Source organism: Lissotriton vulgaris, chromosome 9 (assembly GCF_964263255.1).
Source record: "Lissotriton vulgaris chromosome 9, aLisVul1.2, whole genome shotgun sequence".
Lineage (NCBI taxonomy): Eukaryota > Metazoa > Chordata > Amphibia > Caudata > Salamandridae > Lissotriton > Lissotriton vulgaris.
Genome location: NC_141697.1, coordinates 847,072,461 through 847,099,062, shown reverse-complemented (window position 1 = coordinate 847,099,062; position 26,602 = coordinate 847,072,461). Strand labels below are relative to the sequence as shown.

Genomic DNA, 26,602 nt, shown 5'->3' with positions numbered 1-26,602 from the left:
TTTATGTTGAATCCTATCATTTCTATTTGCCTTGCATAACGTATACGAACATCTCATACAGCTCCTGTTAATCAATCACAAACAATGATCAGCAGGAGGGAACACAGGATGGCCGCATAAGACTGGAATACGTATTAATGAAGATTACGGATAAGTAGTCAGGGCATTGCCCCTTTGTCGGCCTCCTTCATCACAGTCCCTTACATAACAGTCCTTACACATTCAGAGTGTACCAAACAGTCTATGAGAATCAATGAGACTAAAGTAATCGCCAAAAAAGTGATATCAAACCAATCTATTTATTGGAAACCCAAAAGTCAAATATGGACTACATACAAAACAACAGGCCTATAAGCAGATGAGGGACCACACCCACGTAGAAATGATATAGACATACTAAAGTATCTAGAGATACCCAGATAACAGTCCTAGAAATGTTATTCAGGAAGACTGACCACTGTTACCTCTGGATCCCTGTGGGTTGAGGAACCTTCAATACCAATTAGGCAGATATGATGACATCATACATCTGCTGGCTAAGGGCTGACATGGAAGAAAGCTTACCCTTTGTAAAAGACCAAAAAGACAGAGGCAGAGACTCCGACTTTTGAAAGAGGGCCATATGCTCCAGATAAGCAGACCAGGGTGTAGGATTGTCCAAAGTATAGAGTACTACTTCATGCACAGACACTGAATCTGTAATAAAATAAGGCAAGACGATGTCCTATTTAAATGAAATGATGAAGAAATATTAGGTCGAAAAGAAGGATCTGGCATTAAAACCACTGGGGCCCAGAACAAAGTGGAGAAAAAGGACTAGTTTTAGAAAGAAATACAACTCACCTACTATGCTGATGTAACATCCAACAAAAATAGCCTTTTATGCATGAGATGAGAGATGTCCACGTAGTTCGACAGCTCAAAAATAGCCAGTTGGACGCGATAACACCTTCATAAGATGCCTCGCCAGCACCAAAATGGTTCACAGCCCCCTGGTGTTTAAAGGTCTACAAGAAGTTCTTGACTATTGCCTCTGTATGGGATCCCCCAAGCACATTTCTCTAAATACCAAAAAGACAGAACACTGACCTCCAAAAGAAGATGGACACACTTAAAACAAAGTCATCCCACAAAAAAATCCAAAATACGTAATGAATCACAAATCTGAAGGTGTAGAGGGTGCAAAGTTGCCAGCTGGCAAGATTGACGGTTCTCTGTGACATCTCCCTTAAACAACCCTACCGCTGTAACCCTTCCTGATCACTTGCCATGCCATTAAGTGCAGATGGCTCTTTTCATTCTCAGTCAAGGCTGGTAAAAGAAGGGGGAATCAGGACTAAGATAACTCATAGCTGAACCGTTGTCAAATTATGTGGCAATGGAACCCAAGGGCGCCATAGCCACCATGGAGCAATGCCATCCCAACCCCCATTCATCCGAGATGTTGATTGGAACACATGGACAATCTGTGTTGCTTTGCCAGTTTAAACCACCACACTGCATTGGCATTTTGGTTTGCTAAGTGGAAACTGCCAATGGATGGTAAGTCTCCTTATGCAAGCCCTACTGCCATTCCAGATTCAAACAAACGTGCCTGAGACTCAGTGGCGGTTTCTCCCCACGGGCGTCGGGGCTCCGCCCCGGTTCCAAAATGCATCTCAATCATATTTATTTCATTAAAAAAAAATACGTTTTAAAAGTCTAATTTTGGCTCTAGTGTTAGTTACACAATCAACACATCACTACTCTCTTCCCCAGCAGCCCCGGCCAGTCACCAATACCACCGCCGTGACTTCAAGGGAAGCATCACGTGACATGAGACTCACTGACTGACAGAAGCCTAAGTGTTTTGCCGGCTGAGAACCTCACAGCCCTGAAGGCTGTGATGTCATCAGCTCTGCAAAAACTGAGCTTCAAAGCCCAGTCTCCACCCCCTGATGGCGTGAAGATAGAGTTAGCCCCGGGCGTTTTATCTCCAAGCCCGGGATCGCTAACCCTCCACGTCAATCAGGGAGTGGAGGCTGTCACCCAGCCCTTTCCCAACTCATTACAGGGCGTGGTGAGACCCACCCTGTGACGAGTTGGGAAAGGGGTGTGGTAGGGGGGAAGCCGAGGATGTGAGTCTGCGCAGACTTGACCTCAGGCTCAGACTGTTTCCCGCGCCATCCACCAATTGGGGATTTCCTTTACAGTAAGAAGAAAAGAAATCTTAAGCACTTTTGAAGTGCAAAAATTAAGTATGTATTTTCTTCAATTCCCAAAATTCTCTTTAAAAAGAATGAAACGATGGGGCGTTGACTCTGAAATTGGTGTCACGTTTTAATTCCCAAAGTTCAAGGATTCGTATGAAGTTATTTGCGATTGATCACGAAGCGATGTCAAAAAACCAGCCAGTAACATAATTTTTCCGGTGTAAAAATAATAGTTTATGTTTGTGAGCGTGAGCGTGAGCGGGCATTTGAAAATGTTAATCTCCGTCCAAATTATATTCCGTTTTTGGAAATGACGTGTAGATGTGGCAGAGTCGAGCCAGCTGATGCACGTTAGTCTGCGGTGGTGGCAATATTTACCAGCTAATGCATGTTACTCCGGGGAGGTGGCAGCTTTTACAGCAATTGCATATTACATTTTATTTAGAGTTTTATTATAGCACGGACTAGCCCCTAAGATCTCGGGTATCAGCGTTACATGAGCTTTGTTACAGATTTATATTAAGCGATTTGCCTAGAGTCACAGGCAGTTGAGCGTCCCTCATGTTGCGCTTTCTGCTCGGCAAGTCGGCAGGCTCAGGAATCGTATTTTATGTGCGCACTCACTCAGCTCCTGGACAGGCACCTGCTCAATGTGACCTGGGTTTTACCGAAATCGGCCCTAAAACCCCACCATCCACGTGCAGCATTAATTTGCGCTTTTTTCTTGGCAGGCTCACTAATCATATTTTATGTGCGCAGGTGAAAGCAAGATGACACTGGCAGGCCATGTAAATGTTTATTTTGGATAATACATTCTCAGAAGGGAGACGGGGTACTCTATCTGCTTGGGTTGTGGGTTGAGAACCAAATCTTGCCTTTAAAATTTACTGGGGCCAACATAATTAGACTTTACTTAAATTGACCCATAGCAACATCATTCGACTTTGCTTGTAAAGTCTAGCATTTAAATACAGTTTAAGACCAACTCACGCAGTTCTATATGACAGCCGCCTGCCAGCATTAAGGTGCCTGTGTTTGTGTCTACATTGATTGAATATAAAAGAATAAAGGGGTTTTCGAATGCCGTGGCAATTGGCAGCATGTTTCCGTTTTGGCGCCTGGTGGAGTGGAGGCCTGCCACAGGGGAAAGTGGGCCTCTGCTCCCTGAAGCTCTCATTGTCCTCAGCCACCCCCTGCCAGGCCTCCATGCTGGGTCGTTGGCTGCCAGGGGCACAGTGATGTGTGCAGCATGAATGGGTGGGAGGGAAGAGAGCCTGCATAGGTTAATGTGTAATTAAACGATTGGCCTCCCACTGAGGCCTGACTCTCTTGCACCAGTTGTTGCACCCCCATCCCTGTCCCCCTGTCTAGAGGGTATTTACTTAGGAGGTGGCTGGGCTGCTCCAGATAAGACTGCCCCCCTATGGCCCCCGCCCCAACCTCATAGGTTTAACCCTTTAATACCTAAAATGGAAGAATACACAAGTCTAGCAATTTAAAAATGGCATGAACCTTTATTTGCTTCTTTTTTTATTTTTTACATGTAAATAGCAATTTTTTGCTTGATATCATCACTGCAATTACTTACATTTTCAGCCATGTGCTTGGGTTTGCTCAACTTACATCAAAAGCCACTAGGTCAGTTTTATCTAATTGTGCAGCACAGTTTTTTCACCAGTGTACGTTTGTAAATTCATCATTTAAAACATGCCGGAGTGATAGCATGAGAAACAGAGTGTGTCCGATACACTGAGGGATAGATAATTCATATGAGAAATGGGAGATGCGAAAAAGAAGTAGAGATGCAGGAAAGAGAGAAGGAAGAGTTTGAGAAAAGTTATGGCCTCAAAGATTCAGGAGGAAGAGGTGTCTGATAAGGATTAATGATAGAAAGTTGGATTTAAGAGAGGGTGTCTGTAGGCAAAGTTTTGTGAGTTGCTGATCTGAAACAGTCAGTGTGAGTGTGTGTGAGACAGACAGCAAGTTGATAAGAGAAGATGTGGTTACAGTTGAACCTTAGAAGGGGGTGAAAAGCAGTAAAAAAATATGTGGAAAATTAATTTTAAGAAAGTTTTGAGAAAAGCCTGAAGGTGACAATAGTGAGGAAGGGAGTCAGTAAATGTGTATGCCGTAAAGTGGAGGAAGGAAAATAGAGGATGTCAAAGGAAATCGTAAGACTCCCTTTTATGTGCCAACTGGAAGACAATTCATTCTGGGGCTTCTGGGACAGAGGCTAGAAGGCAGGGAAATGAGGGAATTTTCTTACAGGGGCTGAATAGGAGATCTGGAAATCGGGCAACTTCCTCACACTGTCCAATTAAGCTTTAGGGAAATCTGTAGACTCTCCGAGGGATGTGGACTAGGAAACAGGGAAATCAGGAGACTTCTTGACAGATGGCAATAAAGAAATCAGAAATCTTCCAGACAGCTGGGCCGTAGGGAAACCAGGTGACTCCCCAACAAATGCCGAATGTCCAAATTTGTCGGATTTGTAATGCGCATAGCTGCCCCAGCGACGAGGCGTCCCAGCGCATCCAGAGACTCCTCAGTGAGAACCAGAGAAAGTTAAAGATTACACCGGGAAAAGCCAGGTCTTTATTGCCTTTTCGAAAGGCAAGGTGGTTCTGAATGGCTCGGATGGACACAGGGAGCAAATTCCAGAGTTGCGCAGGACCGACCACCCACTCTAGCTTTCAAAACACGAGGGGTACAGACCAGCGCAAAGTCGGCTGATCTCAAAGGACGCCGCGGCACAAACGGAGACAACACAACAGACTTCCCAAGTGTTACCACCTTTCTTAGGAAAAAATATGCAGTGCTTGTTCACGTCTTGCTATTCTGGATCAGCCAAGACCTGGAAAGTGAAAAAGAATTTGTGTCAAATTGTCAATAATTCTTTGTTAGCATGACAAGTTTGAGAGCAGTGCGTCTGCAGTTGAAATGATACATTATTAAGGGTGGTTGTCTGAAACAGCACTGTGTATGATTTGAAGGAATGCAGTGTCTCACGTTTTCTACCACTATTTGCTTAGTGAGCATATGTCACTAGAAGCACATATAGCATATTTGAATGTGACTAGTTCGGTGTTGGTGAACAGGGCAACTGTGTAGTTCTATGTTTGTGTGAGTGTGTAGTCATGAAAATTGCATATTTATTATCTGGCAAGATATTAGCGTGGTGCATTACATTAAATATGTTTCTTAGTTAAACTGACGTGGTCACGAATTGCGTATATGTCTGTGGTTTAGTGTTATAGATGTCAATTGAACTCTACATGCCACAGCATTGGTGTTTTCATTTAAGCTGACCCGGTTTGCTTCAGTTGTTAACATACGAGACACATGTGCCTAGCTGATGACTGCTGTGGACATGTGATTTGTGCATTCTTCTGGCTCCTCTTTGGTGTAGTCAGGTGCACTATACTTCTTTGTGATACTTCTTTGTGTCCAAGTATTAAAACAGTTGAATAGGCCTTACATGACCACAAAGAAAGATCTTTGGGCCTCACAAGAGTTAAGTTACAGAGATATCAGTAAAACACAATTCCCACTTGGCATCTGTTATATAGGGTCTCATATTACATGACGCAATGGCATTTAATGCTGTTCTAGCAGAGACATTCAGATCATAAAAACTTTCCCGCGCAAAAGTTGCTCAGTGCTAGCTCTGCAAGATCTTTGATTATAATGCCACTGAGTGTGCGCTGCTGTAAGCAGTTTGCATCGTGTTCATGCGAAAACATAACGGTTATAGTGATCATATTTGTGATGATTTTTATTTTATGAAGGGATTAAAAAACATTAGCAGCCTCATTGCAGGAGCTATTGCAGGCACATTAAGTGAAAAGATCCGCTTGGGCATGGCCATGGCATAACCTACATTTTTGACGTCATCTACCTGAAAGCACCACAGCACATGAAAGACGCGTGTTGCTTTTAGTGACTTTATGGCCCTCATTTAGTAAAGTTGGCGCACGTGCTTTACTGAGTGGGCATGAAATGGCTAACCTTCGGCCACCCACCGCTCCTAGGTGTCTGGCGCCGTTTTATGCACGCCGTCGCCAGGTAATGCCTTCACTTGAAGTGTTGTTTATTCATCGACACGACACCTGCTTATTTATCTCCCTGCATTTGGCAGACACATACATCGATCAATGTTAAACTGTCACACAAGGTTATTTTTCTTTTACATAACAGTGCAGGCCTACGGTAGTCGTGGCATATTAAATGTAATAACTAATACCTTATGTGGCAATTTTAAGTGTGTATTTAAAGCATGTTGATTCGAAATGAATATGCCTGTGAAATCAGAGGATATATTTTCATATGTTGCTACATTTTTCCTTGTAATATTTGAAGGGGCTGGTGAGAATGGAAGTTTGTGAGACTGATTTGTATCGCTACTGATCCTAGGAATAAGCCTTTTGATGAGTTTATTGCAATATATATTGTCAGATTCATAACGTTTAGATTTTATGTTTGCACATTAAGTGCAACCCTCCTGATCTGTAAATAGTAATCTATTAATGTGCCAGTGGTGAAATGTCTATTTAATTATTACAATAAGTTATTTTCGCAAATTGAATGGCGATATTAATCAAGTTAAGCTGACTCTTTGCATTTTTCAAATTATTAACAGCTCATGGGTTATGTCTGTGCTTTGAGAATGTAATAAAGCAACTGATAAACCGTTCTTCTCGATCCCTTTTGGAAAAAATCCTATTACTCTGTTTTAGAGATGTAAGTGGATGGGTAAGGAGCTAACTAGAGTTGCACCTGTAGACCGACTGCATTTTAGGGATAAAATAATGGCATTGGTTAAATGGCAGGGACAGTTTGAGCTTCTGGAGATATGTTTACTTTCATTCCCCAGATTCAAAACACAAAAGAGCAGATCAAGTCTGGGAGAAGTGTGTGTCTGCAATAGCAACCGCGCGGTACTAAAGGTGTCTACGTGAAACAAAGGGTGTCAGACATAGAAACTGTTAGTGACAGGAGGCTGAAAGAATTCCCATCAGACCACCCATTTGGTGGAGTTTGCGTCACGTGGGAATTCATGATCATGCCATCCCAAGACCGACCAGTTAGTGCCGGTGCTGGAATAGATATTCAAAAAGTATCATTATGTGCATCCTAAAGTGATGTGAATTAAGAGAGTGCAGTGCTCGAAAAGATACATGATAATTAAAATTGGCTACCCAGACTCCAAAGGACGTGAAAACTAGAGGTCCGAGTGTCAAAAATTAAAAACACGCTAGGTAGTGAAGACTACGCTATGGCGCTAGGCAGTGTGGTCGACATGTTTCAGCCTTGAGGGCACCTGACCCGGCTTTCTTCAGGACCTTTGATAACAATTATAGCTACTGCAATTACAAATGAGATGTCATAGTGAGAGAAATGCACTGACAAACATGTACTTGAAAAGTTACATCAGAAACTTGAAATACTTAAATGTCCACTGGAAGGGAAGTAATAAATCTTCTTCCTATCAAAAGAGAACCAGAAAGACAATATGTCATGTAACCCCAAGTACCACACAAACACCATAGCACACACACAGAGAGACAATCCAGACACACCTGCATGAATAATTTACATTCTGCATTCGAGAGAAGCATACTAGCTTAATCACATTGAGGAATTTCCTCACGGTGATACTCACCCAGCTTTGTGTGGGTGATGGCCTCACCTCACCCGGCAACCGCTCGGGAGTATGAGGCCCCGCTCTGTAGTGTAGAAGAAAGCACAGTAAGCACACAACTTTACTCTGCCTAGCCAATTGCTCTACACTTAAAATCCAACAGACGTGTGGTAGCTACCCCTCTGCCTGGGTCAACACGGAAAATCATCCAAAGTTACAAGGAAAGTGTAGGAATCGCACATTGATTGTTGTTAATCATGTTGTGAAACATGTTGTGAAACAAAATCCAGATAATTAGGTACCCCTGGGTAACTCTATTCAAAGTGATATATTAACAACCCTGACCTCTTGTGCAAACAGGTCTCCTGAATAAATGGTAGCTGCATTAACGTTCACCCTTAGGTACCTTAGCCTGTCTTAAATGCTAAGAAAAAACAGAGAGCAAGGACACCACCCCAACGATGAGTAGTGTGGGGGCGAGGGGCCATATTGGCTCTCCTGTCTATGGCTGACTAAGTAGCCAAACCTATTAAGCAAAGCTACAATGCACTGAGGTCAAACCCTGACCGTCTTACCTATCCGTCGGTGCCTCAGAAATGATGGCGAGCGGAAGTGGAGGTAATCTCGAGCCAAGTTACTCCTCCTTAAATAGACTCCCCCAGTGAGGAAACGAGTCCTCTAGACTGTACCACATAGGCAGGAAAACGCCAGGTTTCGTGGAAAAGACCGCTAGCTAGTAGCGCATGCGCAGAGAGGTGACAGAAACTACTCTCTCGCGCATGCGCAGACAGCAGTTCGCGCGAAACCCCCGAGCCACAGCTGTAAAAAGGGGGTTAGCCGTGTAGTATTACATATGGAATATCGACTAACCAGTCGACTTCTTTAATGGATTAATTACAGAAATAATTTAGTGGTTTCCTAAGATTTGAACGTCACTAAGGACAGGTATATTACCGTAGGAGAGATTTTTTGCTGATATGAATTTCACAGATCCCATCGAATCGAGTATAAAAGCCTAATGACACATCCCCAATATTAGATGGAATGGAGCGTAATGCTTCATCACTTGTGTCAGGTGTTAGGAATTGATGTGAGCATGTATCCATAAGTGGACATGGTCTGAGAGCCCGTGTCAAACAGGGAGACATATGTCAGGGGGTGACTAGTCAACTGACTAGTCACCCCCTGGTATATTACCAGTCAACTGACTAGTCACCCCCTGACATATGTCTCCCTGTTTGACACGGGCTCTCAGACCATGTCCACTTATGGATACATGCTCACATCAATTCCCAACGCCTGACACAAGTGATGAAGCATTACGCTCCATTCCATCTAATATTGGGGATGTGTCATTAGGCTTTTATACTCGATTCGATGGGATCTGTGAAATTCATATCAGCAAAAAATCTCTCCTACGGTAATATACCTGTCCTTAGTGACGTTCAAATCTTAGGAAACCACTAAATTATTTCTGTAATTAATCCATTAAAGAAGTCGACTGGTTAGTCGATATTCCATATGTAATACTACACGGCTAACCCCCTTTTTACAGCTGTGGCTCGGGGGTTTCGCGCGAACTGCTGTCTGCGCATGCGCGAGAGAGTAGTTTCTGTCACCTCTCTGCGCATGCGCTACTAGCTAGCAGTCTTTTCCGCGAAACCTGGCGTTTTCCTGCCTATGTGGTACAGTCTAGAGGACTCGTTTCCTCACTGGGGGAGTCTATTTAAGGAGGAGTAACTTGGCTCGAGATTACCTCCACTTCCGCTCGCCATCATTTCTGAGGCACCGACGGATAGGTAAGACGGTCAGGGTTTGACCTCAGTGCATTGTAGCTTTGCTTAATAGGTTTGGCTACTTAGTCAGCCATAGACAGGAGAGCCAATATGGCCCCTCGCCCCCACACTACTCATCGTTGGGGTGGTGTCCTTGCTCTCTGTTTTTTCTTAGCATTTAAGACAGGCTAAGGTACCTAAGGGTGAACGTTAATGCAGCTACCATTTATTCAGGAGACCTGTTTGCACAAGAGGTCAGGGTTGTTAATATATCACTTTGAATAGAGTTACCCAGGGGTACCTAATTATCTGGATTTTGTTTCACAACATGTTTCACAACATGATTAACAACAACCAATGTGCGATTCCTACACTTTCCTTGTAACTTTGGATGATTTTCGGTGTTGACCCAGGCAGAGGGGTAGCTACCACACGTCTGTTGGATTTTAAGTGTAGAGCAATTGGCTAGGCAGAGTAAAGTTGTGTGCTTACTGTGCTTTCTTCTACACTACAGAGCGGGGCCTCATACTCCCGAGCTGTTGCCGGGTGAGGTGAGGCCATCACCCACACAAAGCTGGGTGAGTATCACCGTGAGGAAATTCCTCAATGTGATTACGCTAGTATGCTTCTCTCGAATGCAGAATGTAAATTATTCATGCAGGTGTGTCTGGATTGTCTCTCTGTGTGTGTGCTATGGTGTTTGTGTGGTACTTGGGGTTACATGACATATTGTCTTTCTGGTTCTCTTTTGATAGGAAGAAGATTTATTACTTCCCTTCCAGTGGACATTTAAGTATTTCAAGTTTCTGATGTAACTTTTCAAGTACATGTTTGTCAGTGCATTTCTCTCACTATGACATCTCATTTGTAATTGCAGTAGCTATAATTGTTATCAAAGGTCCTGAAGAAAGCCGGGTCAGGTGCCCTCAAGGCTGAAACATGTCGACCACACTGCCTAGCGCCATAGCGTAGTCTTCACTACCTAGCGTGTTTTTAATTTTTGACACTCGGACCTCTAGTTTTCACGTCCTTTGGAGTCTGGGTAGCCAATTTTAATTATCATGTATCTTTTCGAGCACTGCACTCTCTTAATTCACATCACTTTAGGATGCACATAATGATACTTTTTGAATATCTATTCCAGCACCGGCACTAACTGGTCGGTCTTGGGATGGCATGATCATGAATTCCCACGTGACGCAAACTCCACCAAATGGGTGGTCTGATGGGAATTCTTTCAGCCTCCTGTCACTAACAGTTTCTATGTCTGACACCCTTTGTTTCACGTAGACACCTTTAGTACCGCGCGGTTGCTATTGCAGACACACACTTCTCCCAGACTTGATCTGCTCTTTTGTGTTTTGAATCTAGGTATAGGGGAGTGAGCAGACAGGTCTTTAAAATGGTCCCCCCGACCCTCCACACACCCTTTTTGTTTCTCAGTACTTTCATTCCCCACCATGCCCAAATTTTGAGGATATCACCCTGAGGCTCGTATAATTTTCACTGATGTTATACCCGAGAGCTGACTTCAGGGGGTGTTTGGGCTGGTGCAGTTTACCATACAGGCTCAGCTTTGCACATTAGTTGTATCTCCCTGGTGACAGGTAATGCCATGCTAGTGCCCATATTACTCCTCTATGAAATGCCAACTTATGCCGAGTTTGCACGACACAAGTACCCTGCAACTTATAATCAGAGCCCTGGTGTCACCTGTTCAAGTAACGTGAAAAAGAGAGCTGCCCCGGACAAATGTAAACACTTGCTGGCTGCAGCTGTGTGTTTTCATGCTCTGAGACTCTATTATCCCACCATTACCCATTATCCAGCTGTCATTTTACAGTAATCAACCCTAGATGCAGCTTCTCTGAGCCCCATACCGAGCTGTCTCTTTTCAGAGTCTAGTCTACCACCTTTTTGTATAAACCTCCCATTGGCTAGCTGTCAGATAAAATACATCAAGCCCACCTGTTGCTTCTCTGTGCCCCATACCCAGCTGTCTCTTCTCTGCATCTATTCTACCACCTTCTGGTCAAATACTCCCATTGGCTAGCTGTCACTTTAGAGATATCGAGCCCAGCTGTTGCTTGTCTGAGACAGAGCCCCTCACCCAGCTCTCTCTTCTCAGAGTCTATCGTCCCACCTAAAAGAGACAGACTTTCCATTCGTCCCTAGTGCTGGTATACTGACAAAGAGGCCAAGAACCAGTGGGCACAGAGGCTAATCTCCAACTTCCCCCTAAACCAATCTGTGTACAGAGAAGCCAATTAGTGAATGGTCATGAAAGAGGATTTCCCTCTCAACTTTAGCGGTGATCTGTTGAAAAAGAGGTAACGGGAAAGCCAAAGGACTGTTTTTTAAACCACAGAGTAGGGCATTTAATAAAGATGATAACTAAACTCAGTTTCATAAGTCTCAAGGCTCCGCAAAAAGTGTTATGGTGCTTTACATGAGTACCAGTTACAAAAGGAAACATTCATTTTTGTTAGGCATGGAGTGATGAAGTGATTTGCCCAGAATCACAGGATGTTTAGCGTCATTACCGGGGCAAGGGTAGATTGCTGATAGCAGCCTCCTTCTGTGTTTAAATCCACCTCTGTCAAGGCTGACAATTGGTCAAAGGTCAATTTCGTTCTGAGGTTGCCATGCAGTACGCCTATCAAGGGCAGTGCCAGGGCATACAGGGGTGCCCTCGTTTTTTTGCCCACGCAGTGTATCCAGCACTGCAAGGTGGTGAATTGTAGCAGGGATTGGTCCGTCCTGTTTATTTGTTTGTTATTAAAATACATCTGTGAGGTACTCAGCAATGCATTGTGTTTCAAAGTCTGTTATGAAGCTCTGTGGTTATGATGAAGATGAATAAGCAGCTGCCTATGTTATATGACACCACTTTATTAATGTAATAACTGCACTTTCACAATTGCTTTATTAACCTTCCTGCTTTCACAAATTTGCTTGAAAATGTACCATTTGTCCACTCTTTTTTCAAAATTTTCTCGGGGGGAATTCCCCCCGAACCCTCCTTAGGGGGTTCGGCCTCGCTCGCTACGCTCGCTCGCTACGGTGCAGTGTGATTAGCTTTTTACGCTCACCACTTTCAAATGTCACCAGCCGCCACTGCTGAGACTGTAAAATGCATCTCACAGGGTAGGTTGGCGCTAAGTCACCTGCTAAGGCTGGCTGCTCCCACGGTGGCAACAGCAAGGACCGGGTCAATGCGCCCAGACTGGTAAGCACTAACGGTGGGCGGCCAGCTACGCTCCGTGCACGGAGTGTGCGTAGTGCCGCCTACTCCGCATTTTGCGGAGCTGGCGTAGCCAGGCGGCACTACGCACGCTCCGCAGACGGAGCGTAGCTGGCCGCCACCCGCCTCCCTCCCGCCCTCCCTAAATACTTTCAAATAAAGGAATGAAATAATTTAAAAAGCACTTACCTTGCCCGCCGCTGCCCGCCGCGTCCCCGGGGCTCGCTATCTTCCGTCTTCCGTCTTCGTTACTAATGCGCGTGCGCGGGCGGCCGCGCATGCGCATTTTCTCGTGAAAATGCGCATGCGCGGCCGCCCGCGCATGCGCATTAGTAAAGAAGATGGAAGACGGAAGATAGCGAGCCCCGGGGACGCGGCGGGCAGCGGCGGGCAAGGTAAGTGCTTTTTAAATTATTTCATTCCTTTATTTGAAAGTATTTAGGGAGGGCGGGAGGGAGGCGGGTGGCGGGGCTGGCGGCCAGTGGTGTTTGCGGAGTGGGGCTACGCGGAGTGCGGAGGTGGGCGTAGTTTCTCGCCCACTTCGCGTAGCTCCGCGAAGCCCCACTCCGCCAACTCCGCCCAGGGTTAGTAAGCACTGCAACCGAGGGGCTCCATGGCTCGGCATTACATAAATAGCTGTGAATCCATGTACAGGAAGGATACACTCATCTGAATTCCGACTGTGCAGAAGGACACAAAGAAACGATAGGAGGCATGGTACTTTGGAAGGCTTTAAGTATGACAAACAGGAAAGGGAGTAAGGGGCCAGATTAAAGAAATTGTGGATGGAGTCGATCATGACTGCATTTGTCAGGAGTGGGTTCACTTAAAATGTACGGACTGTGTAAAAAGAAGGATGTCTATTTGCTAAACATATTCCACAGTGTCTGCTCAATTTCCTGGCTCATCAAAATAAAAATCACATCATTTAGGTTATTTCCGTATTTCTCACATGAAGAAGGATCTTTTACAATAGTGGCTCCCAAACGTTTGACTCCTGAGGACCATCATTGAGTCACTGCTAGAAGCCGGGGGGCCCAAGCATTTGTACTATTTAAATTAAAAAAATTATAACTGTAATTCGCAAACAAATATATAAACAAGTGCATTCCAAACAAATGCTCAAATTACTAAAGATTGTATTATTTTATATTGAAGAAATGTGCAAAAATCGAAACATTTAATGGGAAGGTTCATGTTGTATCTCAGCGACTACATTTCAATGTTTGCTTTTATTTCGTAGTATGAAGCTCCTGCTCCTGCCAGACTGGAAACTCAAAGCAGCCCTGGCAAATGTTGTAAGACCAGTCCCCGCGGTGCACATCAAGTGCAGTGAGTGAGCATGACTATTACAATGGGGGCTTGGGGGGGCTCTCCCCCGAGAAAATTGGGAGAAAATAGTGCATTTTAACCACATGCGTGCGGCGGTTATTTTTGCACTGTGCGGCTTTTTTCAAAAAGCCGCGTTACATGACTAGCTGAGCTCGTCATGAGCATGCGAGCGGCACAACTCATGACGAGCTCAGCTCGTCATGAGCACGGAAGGGGTTAAAACACATTTCTCCCTATATATTGATGGGGCTCTTCAATGATTCCCTCACTATCAGCCTTCAACAGTGCCTCTTTTCTCTGCATAGACACTCTGTCAAATGTATTTAATTTGCTTCATAGCACCTCTCATACCAGTGTAGGGTGTCGGAGCACTTTACATCACACACATACAGAGACAAGGAATCATACGTGTGTAAATCACTGTATAGAGAATGTTACATAAAGCTAAAGGGGACTACAAAGTGTAGGATTCACATCATCCATACTGGTAGGCCTTTTTTAAGTGTAATTGGTCTGAAGAAGCACAAACTCAGGACATAACATAACACAGTGTTTAGCATTGACTTTAATAATAAGAATGTATTTATACAAAAAACAAACATGTTTTAGCAGCTTCAGGATAAAGACTGGGTAAAAAAACATAACCTACCCACTTGTACCATGCAGCTCTTTGATGGCAGTTCATAGCACACTTTGCTAGATAACGATTGTAATTTATGAACTGCACAGTAATAACAGAATCTCAGTGACAAAGCAGTTGCCCACTGACCTATGCACATAAAACATTGTTTATTGAAATGCATGTTTTTTTGCAGCAGGCATATTCACCCTCTGCACTACCTTAGATGACTCAAAGCTGCCACTGGACAAAACTCCCATCTTTCTCCAGCAGGCACATTAATCACCAGTTATTTTGAAACGTTATTGTTGCCCGAAAGCTGCTGATTATACAAGGAACTTTGCAGGGCTTTTACAACTGCTGCTAGTGGACCCCCTGGGACTGTGTCACGGATCCCTGGGGGTGGCGTGGACCACAGTTTGGGAACCAGTTTCACAACATACAGTATCACATATTTCTTTTGTCTGCCATCTACCTACCCCTACCCCTACCCCTACCCCTTCCCACACCTATACCCAACAGTTGCTTTGGTTTAATATATGGCTAAATAATGTATAAAGGCAGTAACTAGTGTAACATTAATGGTGGCTTCAGTAAGCAAAACATGGGAAAATAAAACATGGATGGTTTGAGTGAATCCACTGGTACTTATTCTAAGCCCAATTCAATTAAATGTTTTTTTTTTATCTCGTTCTGACAATACTGACAGGGAACAAGCATATGCAAAGGGTGCAGCTTGAGTCATATGTGACAGATCTTCATGGAAGCCCAAGTGGTTGAGATTAATTCAAACATTCCTCAAAATACTTCTTGGGACGCCTGAATGTTAAAAACAAAGAATATATGGTGTGCACACTCCAATTTCAGTGCATATTGTCAATACACTAAAACAATATCAGAGACATTACATAAACAATCTAAAAGTACTGATCGAAAAGACATTATTTAAAACATTGCTTTAAAGGCCCACTCTTTTTAAACAATCTGAACTCTGTTGAAATGATAAAACTGTAAATCAAAAATTGCTCAACTGACCTGTCTCCCGTCAGCGGTAGAAGAATGGAAGCCTGGGTAGAAAATAGTACAAAGGACAATCTCATCCGAGGACTGCAATAAAAGAAAAGCTTGATTAATGCAGGAATGCACACACGTGAACATTTGCGCAGCTTAATTATATAAATCAGACATTCATCGCTTACAGAGATGTCGAGTCATGACGTTAGCTGTGATATCTGTGCATTGAGGACATAGTGGACAGAGTGATTTACTAAAATGACACTAAAGATAACTTGTTGGCAATCTGATAAACACTTTTTGTGATGTTTACTTATTTATAAACTGCAATAATAAACAGAGTTGAGTGAAAATTGTACACAGAGCAGAAGATGCCCCAATACTAAATCGTTTTTTGTGGATCCCTTTATAATCGAATGTCTATAATGTAATGTATTCGATTTATATAGCGCACAAATCACCCGAAGGTCTCAGGGCGCTTGCTTAGGGAACCCGTCCTGGTATTCCCCTGTGAGATACCCCGGCAGGGTATCCACAAGGTGAAAGCCAGGCATCCCGCCGCGAGGGGCCGTAGTGGAGATTAAGCAAGCTATTGCCCAGAGTCGCAGAGTGTGACCCCGTGAGTCGAGTAGGTATGCCCGCGCTAAGGCGCACCCTCCTGAGAGGCTCTAAGTGTGAAAAATATATATACAGTGAAATTACACGGAAAATATACATCAACACCACACTACACACTTGGTAGGGATGTATGAGAATACCTGTGGGAACAAAAAGGGATAAGAGTCCCTTTGATTTGACTTTATTGCGTTCTGGCAATCACAAAACCGGACCCGAGGTGTGCTCAGAACGGGGACTCGAACCCCCAAACTTAGTGCTACAAGCACCGACTCACCCACCTCCCCCGAGAGATCATTCAATCAATCCCGTTAGCCCACACACCTTTGTTGCTAATCAACCGTTGACGCAGAGCTGAGCCCCCTGAGTCACCTCTTAATTTGGGCACTGTTGCACTCACCACATCCTGCTCCGCTGTAACCAGGCGTCATAGCACGCTGGGGAGACATTCGGTCACCCCAGCGGGGGCCCGATGATGAAGCATGTCACCAACTAGTGGTGAGTGAGGGTCCTTCAAAGAAGTAGGGTCTTCTCCCTCCACCCACGATTGGGTGACCAACAAGCCCCTATACTCTTCTCCAAGTTGAGGATAGTCTCCTGGGCACAATCTGGGACTTTGAGACTACCCCGCTGTGTGCTCTACACGCGTGTGAGCATTGATCACGCGTGCGGCGCACAGCGGAGTTTATTTTTAACAAACCTCCCAACTATCACATTTAATATTTTTTTGTATCACAGTCACTCCTTTGTTGTTTATTATATGTAGTTTCTGATATCAATATGTTTCCCTGTCTTCATTGCTTTATTTTGCTTGCGAGAAAGTGTCACTCATAGTTGTTGAAATGTCACTCATAATTACACTGAAATTATGAACATCTCACACGTAGCAACCGGAAACCTTGGCAGCTATGCAAGAGGCTGACAAAACTGCCTGACCTACAAATAGGAGACACGGACATGGACTGACATGGCCAAGAATCGCTCTCCAGACAGCTAATTGAGAATGCTGTTTGAGCCAGAACTGTGACGAGAGTCAATGAGACAAGGCACCAGGGCAGGCTCTGAGGCTCAACGAGGGAATGAGGAAGTCACGAGGAATGAGTACCTGCAGTTTTCCATTACAAGCAGTGGTCTCTTTATTAGCCTGTAACGAAACGGACTGGAGTTTCCAAAATGAGACCGATCAATAACGCTATAGCTGCTAATACTTTATTCCAGTGCACATGAACGCGGCCAGGGCGGCTGACTCTGAAGCACGGGGCTCACTCAAGGTTCCATCTCTAGTGCCGGTGGCAACTCAGCCCAGCACCACGTGACTCTGGGCAATAACTTGCTTCATCTTCCCAACAGCGCCTTGAAACCCTTAGGGGTGATTAGTTTCCGTTTTATAAAATACTGGGATAACGTGTCATTTTGTTATATATTGGATGCAAAGAGTTTTTTTGCTTTATTACAAAACAAAAATAACTTGCACAAGTTGTTAGCGCACGCACTGCATGGTATTTATACCACTCCACAGAGGACGCATCTGCAGGGGCGGCTCTAGGCTGATGGTGGCCCTGGGCAGGGAGCGTAGGTAGGGGGCCCGTAAGAGGGGTCCCGGCGGGGCGTAGCGCAGAGGCCAGTGAAGAGGGGGGGTCAGGGTGTTTGGAAGTGGAACAGAGGCCCCCAAATCCCTGCCAGGGACCGCACGCAAATATGAATCCATTCTCAGAGGATTATTACATTAAGGATATATATTGGCATGGTGGCCCCTGGGGTTTGGTGGCCCTGTGCAGTTGCACAGGCCTAAGGCCGCCCCTGGCATCTGAAGGAAGGTATAGAGAGCGGTGAGACGTTATTTTTTGTAAATAATACAAATAGCATGCGAGGCGAGAAGCGCTGTTTTTAAAGTTAGAAAAGGGCTGGAGCCGCGCCAGGCAGCTGAGGAGCACTCCCTACAAGAGCTTGTCACCGGCATGTGCAGAATGTACTGTGCTTGACCCCTGGCCAGACCTTGAGACCACTCACTCCCTGTCCTGTGCGCTCTACAGCTTGGTAGCCACTTGGTTCAGCACCATGGTAAGATACCTCTAGTTAACCACTCTCACACTCTCTATATTAACGCTCACTCTTTGAAAGCACATTCAGCCTCTTAAAAGCGAGCCGCATTTTAACCTCCCACAACATCCTCGAAATTTTAAAACACTCCCATCCTCTTAAAACACCTGCTAACTAAAACAAATCACACATTCAAAAAATGATCTACTAAAATCTCTTCTACGTACTAAACACTCCCATCCTCTAAAAATCACCCCTGAAGGGAAAAAACCTCATAAAAAGAGACCATTACCCGTGGAAAAAAACTCCCATCCTCTTAAACTCCCTTACTCTCTCTAAACACAAGGCCCAGTTCTGAAAAACGTTTTCATCCTCCAAAAAACTTCACCCGCTAAAAAACACTCAGCCTCAAAAAAATCCCACACAGAAAAACTCTCACCCTCTCAAAAAAAATCTTTTCCGCTAAAAAAAATACTGACATCTTCTGAAACGCTCTCATTTTCCAAAGAATCTTGCACTCTGAAATCAGTCACCGCAGTGTGTGCCAGCTATGTGTCTGTATGAACCGCATTCCAACGTGCTATGAAGTTAGGGTGGTAGGAGCTTGGCGTAGTTAGCTCCCGGTGTGATTTTTGTACTATTCTGTGTTCTAACCCGCAATTATTTTTTGGTGTCTCCTGCATGGACATAGCTGTCAATGGTTCATCAGGTGCAGTGGCTCCAGGGACAAATGAACCCTACATATTACTATATATAACTACACTAACTGTACTCAGGGGACATTTCCTTGCTTGCAGTAGAGCCCGTAGCATCCTTGTCGCTGGATTCCTGTTCTCTGTGGTTCTGTAAAGGTCAACACACTGTTGCTTTGAGCTGTAGCGCAGCAAAGATGCAATTAGCCCTGGTGCAAGTAAGCAAAATTACCTTTTTGCCTACTTCTTGGGGCAGTAAACTGCAGCGTTATCAGGGTACAATTACCACAGGTGCCACCGCACCTTCTTCACCAATTGTAGTTACACCCCGGCTGCGAGGTGTTTATGGGCAGTGCACCCCTCCGCGGTGTGTGGAGACTGCATGAGAGCATATCCTGCTGCTGCTCTCACCTCTCACTGTCTGTGGTAACACAAGAGCCCACAGCAGGCAGCATGGCTGCTCAATATTTAATGAGCCTGGCACCAGCTGCAGTGAAACAATCAGAGCTGCGACGAGCCCAAGGGACAGACTCTTCTTTTTTACATTCAGAAGCATTTGTCCCCTAAACTCCCCCACATTTACTGGCAACGCAACATTGCCAACACGTATCATCGGAAGTACCTTAGAATCAATAACACATGAGTGGACCTGCACTTATCAAACTTTTCCAGTTGTTTTGGGATAGTCCCAGCTTAAAAAAAAGTAGTCGCGCATGCCCAATCCTTCACTTGCTATCGGCAGACATGCGCAGTACAGCGCTTCCTGGCTCGAACTTCCACAACATCAGACCTGCGTAAATGGCAAGCATGTAATGCCTACATTGAAGCCATGACATAGAGGGCCCCCTCCTTCGATCCCCCAGTGACCTGCCTCCAGCACAGTCTACATGGTAATCTGACCCGGCCCTGCTGCTGGGTGCAGGCTCAGCAGCTGCAGGTGCTTGACGGGAAGTTATACATACCAGTGAAAAGTAAATTCAAGATCGCCCTTTTCTTTTACCAACCACAGAAAGCGAACAGCGTAATAGTTCTCTAAGAGGAAAGGGTATGTGTTAAGAAGCATGGGGGACTGTAAAAGGTCGGCGTCGGCACCTGTGTATTTATGCTAAAAAAATGTAGTTCTTTCCGACTGGTTAAAGGAGACAGTGTAACGCCACAAGTAAAAGATCCAGTCCAGGTGTGGGGGGCCAAAATGAGACAGGGCGGTAACAAGGAGGGACTAAAATGCCTCACTTACAATCGAAAGCCAGCGTTTAGTATGAACGATGACACATGATGACGACGATTCTTGATTCCGGTCCACGGTAGACATGGCTTGGCAGTTCAGGCTGGACTGTTCCAATGAGGCACAGGGACAAGACTGATTTGCATATGGCCATGTCTGAACTGGGGTGGCTTGGTGAGCAAAATAACAATGGATTAAACCCAGATCTGTGACTGGGGGTGATGTTTTGCCATTGTGCAAAATTCCGTCCATCATCTTGTGTGTTTTGCTATTCACCCTATGTGGGAAGGGTATGCCCAGACGTGTGTCCCATGCTCACTAAGCCACTGCAGTCAAGCTATCCTGGCTGAAGACGGTTGATAGCCAGAAACCAGTCCTAGGATGCTTGATTCCGGTCCAGGGAAGACATGGCTTGGCAGTTCGTCTGGACTGTTCGCATGAGGCACAGGGTCAAGACTGATGTCTGAACTGGGGTGACTTGGTGAGCAAAATATTAAACCCAGATCTGTGACTAGGGGTGAATGTTTTGCTATTGTGCAACATTCCGTCCATCATCTTGTGTATTTTGCTGTTCACCCTATGTGGGAAGGGTATGCCCAGACGTGGGTCCCGTGCTCACTAAGCCACTGGAATCAAACTATCCTGGCTGATGATGGCTGATAGCCAGAAACCGGTCCTAGGATGCTTGATTCCAGTCCAGGGAAGACATGGCCTGGCAGTTCGGGCTGGACTCATCCCATGAGGCACAGGGTCAAGACTGATTTGCATATGGCCATGTCTGAACAGGGGTGGCTTGGTGAGCAAAATAATAAACCCAGATCTGTGACTGGGGGTGAATGTTTTGCCATTTTGCAACATTCCGTCCATCATCTTGTGTGTTTTGCTGTTCACCCTATGTGGGAAGGATATGCCCAGACGTGGGTCCCGTGCTCACTAAGCCACTGGAATCAAGCTATCCTGGCTGATAACGGCTGATAGCCAGAAACCGGTCCTAGGATGCTTGATTCCGGTCCAGGGAAGACATGGCTTGGCAGTTCGGGCTGGACTCTTCCCATGAGGCACAGGGTCAAGACTGATTTGCATATGGACATGTCTGAACTGGGGTGGCTTAGTGAGCAAAATAACGATGGATTAAACCCAGATCTGTGAGTGGGGGTGAATGTTTGGCCATTGTGCAACAGTCCGTCCATCATCTTGTGTGTTTTGCTGTTCCCCCTATGTGGGAAGGGTATGCTCAGACGTGGGTCCCGTGCTCACTAAGCCACTGGAGTCAAGCTATCCTGGCTGAAGACTGCTGATAGCCAGAAACCGGTCCTAGGATGCTTGATTCCGGTCCTGGGAAGCCATGGCTTGGCCGTTCGGGGTGGACTGTTCCTATGAGGCACAGGATCAAGACTGATTTGCATATGACCATGTCTGAACTGGGGTGGCTTGGTGAGCAAAATAACGATGGATTAAACCAAGATCTGTGACTGGGGTTTATGTTTTGCCATTGTGCAACATTCCGTCCATCATCTTGTGTGTTTTGCTGAACGATGATGCAAGACAATAGAAAGAAGGGGCAGAGCCTACACTCCACTTCTGAAATCTGCTTGATTACAAGAAGCCTCGCAGAACGGGCAGTGCATGTGCGCTGCAACGCAGGTCTGCGAGACCTAAAAATCAGACCTTTAACAAAACAAATAAAAAATTCCATTCCTTATGGGAGATTACAAATGCTGACAATGCAGTACCAAGGCGGGACTACTAAGCCTATTTATCAATCAAAAGTAACCATTTTGAAAGCACAGTTACAGGAGCCCATCGAAAAGATGGGCACGAAATGGGTAGAGCTTCTATTCTATACCTGAATACAACATTCCTTGCAGAGCAGCGCATGCGCTGCCCAAGCTCAACCTACAAAGCAACAGGGATTGAATAGTACCAAGAGTAAAACATAGTGGGAGTTATTTAGTGAGGTTTTGCTTGGGTGCGTGTGTGGGCCAAAGCAACACAATGCATTGTGTCCATTTACTTACCATTATAAAAGCCTGCGGGTGCAGAGCAAAGCTGTGCAACACGGTGCAAGCACCTCCTCAAGCCTTAGGATTTAACCCCTCTTGGGTCTTATTTAGAGTTCGGCTGCAAGAAGACAACTACCAAAAAGCGGTGGGTGTACCATCCCCCCTATTTTGAGTGTTAATGGCCCGTATGTACTCCAAATTGGACAGACAGGATACCCACCACTATCTGACAGATGCAGACTTCCTGCATTTGACAAAGACTAAATAAGGCCCCAAGTTTCAGTTTGATGCAAAGGGCCTGAGAAACAACAGTTTAGCGAGTCACAAACCCTTATCAAAATGGTTAGTGACTATCAAACCGGCTTACTGTGTCAGTAAACCTTGATTCACTAAAATAGCATGGTGTATATATGTAGGCAATGACAATCTTTTGTGTAATAGTCCGCCAGATTTTTGCCCTATCTTTTTTGTTGGCTTCAGAAGTCTGTGCACTTTACCCTTCTTAACAGTAGTAAAGTACCTGTTCTCCCTCTTTAAACATGGTTGAATTGGCATACTCAAGACTCGTATAATTACCTTGCCTATAAGTCCCTATTATATAGTACAAAATGCACCCAAGGCCAGGAAGTGAATTGCCACTAGTGAACTGCAGCACTTAATGTGCATCGGCTACAGTGACGGTGCAACATGGCTTCAGGCCTACTAATGTAGCCTGACTGTAAGAGTACAAAACATGCACTGCAGCCTATAAAAAAAAAAACCTTTTTACAGGTAAAAAGCTTCCTTATAAATATTAATAATTCACTCCGTGTCGGCCTTGTAGTTCACAATGCAGGACATATGCAGGACATGTAGAAATGTAAAGTTAACCTATCCTTACAGTGACTGAGCTATTTTCACTGTAGGAAGGCTAGCTGACCTACAGAGAAGCACTGGGAATCATAAGTAAATATTAATATTCTATCTCTGGAATGGGACCGGATAGAAAAATAATTCAACCACTGTTATTAACAGTTGTTAAACATTCAATTCAATTTTGAAGTTAGATTTGCAATAAATATAAGCAACTTTTAGAAAGTTACCCTTGACTTGCCTGAACTCTCAGAAGACTAATTAGCATAGGCATCTGCCAGCTTTCTAAGCCTGTGCTCAGCCTTAAGTAGGTGTGGAAAAAGGTGTGACATGCCTCCCAAGAGCAAACAATAGGCTGACCTGAATGGGGAGAGATGACTCTTCTGAACTCCCTAGAATATGAAGGGTTGGGTGCTGAGGGTACACTTTTTGCCAATGTCGAATACTGTCTGACAGGTCTGTTGAGCTGCATGTAACTCTTTCGGCACATTTGAAAGGGAGAGAACGAGATGCCTAGAAAATTCTTGTGGATACCCTGCCTGAATCCTGAAGGGCCCTTTCTTTTGTACTCGCAGACTTCTGTCTCGGGGTTTGTTTTGGGTACAGTTCTTCCCAGATGTGTGATGGTATCATTCGTTGTCTCTGTAACATGCACAATTTGCAAATGCCAATTTGTTAATTGTAAAGAATACAGTATTACTATCAGGGATTTTTTTAATTTAGGGGATTGCTAACTTTTCTAAGGCAGCTATTCCATCCGGTTCTAGAAGGCCGTCAGGTGGACTATTAACATGGGTGAAAACCTCCATTGCAGGACAGCTGCAAGAGGTGGTGGATTCTCTTGACCTACTATGTATGTGCCTTACTATGCCTGGTGACTTGACATATTATATATATAATGTTTACTCTTACATCTGTTGGCACCAAATCAGACTCAATGGTTTAAGATATCTTGAATGCCCACCTGTTCTTAATTCCACTAGCAGCAAGGAAGAAAGGATTCAAGCTGATTAATTGGATTTGGGGGAAGCAGATTCCTGCTGGGAACGTGGAGAATTAGACAGACGAAGCCGGCAATGCTAGCAACAAGGGGCCTGGGGATACTATATAAAGCCCATGTTTTCTCTCCTCACTGGTATATGAATCATGGTGAGCTCTGATTGATTTTATGATATAGTACTGCACTATTTTGCATGGGGCCTCTCGGTATGGAATATTTTGGAAATGCTGAATATGCACATGACATTTTAAAATATGAATCTTGATGAACTGTAAATGTATGTTTTTCTACTACATGTAGAGGGCTACAAATTTATGGGATATTGTACTGCATGTACTCGTTACATTCTAGGTGCTAGACCATCGCCAATGTAATTTAACCCATTTGTAAATATTACGCTTTCTTTCAGCGATTGCTTTTTTTCCTTCATATGTTTAATCTGTGTTTTTACTTTGTTTGTATGACTATTTTGTTATTCAGAGATAGAGATTTTTTTTAAATCGCTATTTCCCACTGCAAAAAAACTCCCAATTGTGCACGTCTGGCTAGCCAAAGTCCTGAAACCTTCCAGTGAATCAATTAATTGTCTTCAATCCTAAGAAAAGCAATACATGTGATCATAGTTTTAAATAAAATGTGATGGACGTTAAAGGAAACAAACATTGGCATAGGCAATAGGTCTGGTCTTGACATTTGGTGCGATGGGTATTTTTCAAGATTTTTGTTGGAAGAATATGCAATGACATGTACCCACTAAAACATGACTGCCACATGCTCGTCCTAATTTTGTTTTATTAAAAAACATTCACTTATGTGGCTGCCTGATAGTGGCTTTCGTAAATAATGCGACTTTCAGCTTTGCCATACATTTTTATAATTATTTTGTTATAAAGGAGACAAACATTAATCAAAAGCAACTGTAATATTACAATACACTAAAACAATTTATATTGGCACCTTTAAAAAAAGATGACAATTAATTGCCATCTAACCAGCCACCTGAAATGCAGACAAAATAAATAGGTGGAATTATAAGTAAAAAAAACAAAATAAAGATACTTTTTTATTGCTGTTTTTCACATAGATGCATCAAATGCTATAATTTTAACTGTTCTTGTCTTTTTTAAAATATTGATTGCTTACTTTGGCGCACTCCCCCTCCCTCCACTCCTAACTCTGCCTGATCCTCCCGCACAGCCGATTAGGCGCTGTTACCGGGACTGGCAGGGGATCCGCCATCTTGGGGGTAGCCCAGGGTTGACGCTGCAGTCTGCCTTACACCGGCCCCTCATTTGCATATAATGTGTATCCCCTTCCGGCCGCGCAGCGGGCGCGCCGAGAGAGCGCCGAAGGCGCGCTAAAGGCAAGCCCGTCTGCGCCCGTCCGCGCCAGGCCGGGGCTAGGGGCCACATTTCCACCGACCTATTCATCTGAGAGCCTGGTGAACCTGCGAAGTTTCACCGGCCCTCCCAGTCCACTTACGGTAAGTCGCCTTAATCAACTAGGCATCTACTAACCTCCATCACAAACACATCACAGTTCCTCGCAAATGAGGACTGTCCCAGCAGAAAGTCAACAAATAAATATATTTTATCTTAACACCAGATCTCTTGTAAAACATCAACTGGACATCTTTTTGCTTCTCGATTGTCAAAAACCGGACATTCTGTTCCTTACAGAAATGTGGCTCACTAGTGGTTCCTCCCCTGACAATTTAGCAGCGCTCCCTGACAACTACTACATTTTGCAGGCAGATCGTGCCTCAGGCAAGATGGGTGGTGGCGTAGCAGCAATTATTAATAAAAGCCTAGCATTCTCTAAATTGACGTCCCTTGACCTCCTGGTAGCGGACAACTTGGTTATCAGATTGGACTCTAAGTCGGCCCCACTTCTTTGTGTGCTTATTTATAGACCCCCCCCCGCCCCCAGAACATGCCTACGTTCCATTTCTCGCTGTGTGACCAATTGGCAACACTGGTAACCGATTATACCAGGATTCTGTTAATTGGCGATTTCAACTATTGGCTCAATAGTCCATCTGGCGGCCTTTCGGCGAGCGAGCTCCTGGATCTTCTTACAGGGCTCAACTTCAGTCACCATATTAACACTGCCACTCACATAAAAAGGCACACGCTCGACCAGATCTGGAGTTCCAATCTTAGTATTTCACCTCCTATTATCTCCCCATGCGTCTGGTCTGATCACTTTTTGATCCAATTTAGCATTGCTATTTCTAAGCCTACCATAAACACTGACAACAGAGCAGGCCTAATTAGAAAGTGGGGCTCTCTTGATACTCCAGCCTTCTTGGACATCTTGAGAAACTCTATCCCTTCCCATAATGCAGATCTTGACCAA

The 26,602-nt window shown here is 44.5% G+C and overlaps 1 protein-coding gene across 1 annotated transcript in view; it reads right to left on the bottom strand.

Annotated features, from left to right (window-relative positions):
- LOC147692352 (anthrax toxin receptor 2-like) overlaps positions 1-26,602 on the bottom strand; it is a 705,434-nt gene that overhangs the window by 394,762 nt on the left and 284,070 nt on the right. Inside the window, exon 3 of the mRNA XM_086939524.1 lies at positions 15,839-15,910. Within this exon, the coding sequence (XP_086795650.1) occupies positions 15,839-15,910 (72 nt within the window). The remainder of the gene's footprint in view (positions 1-15,838; positions 15,911-26,602) is intronic.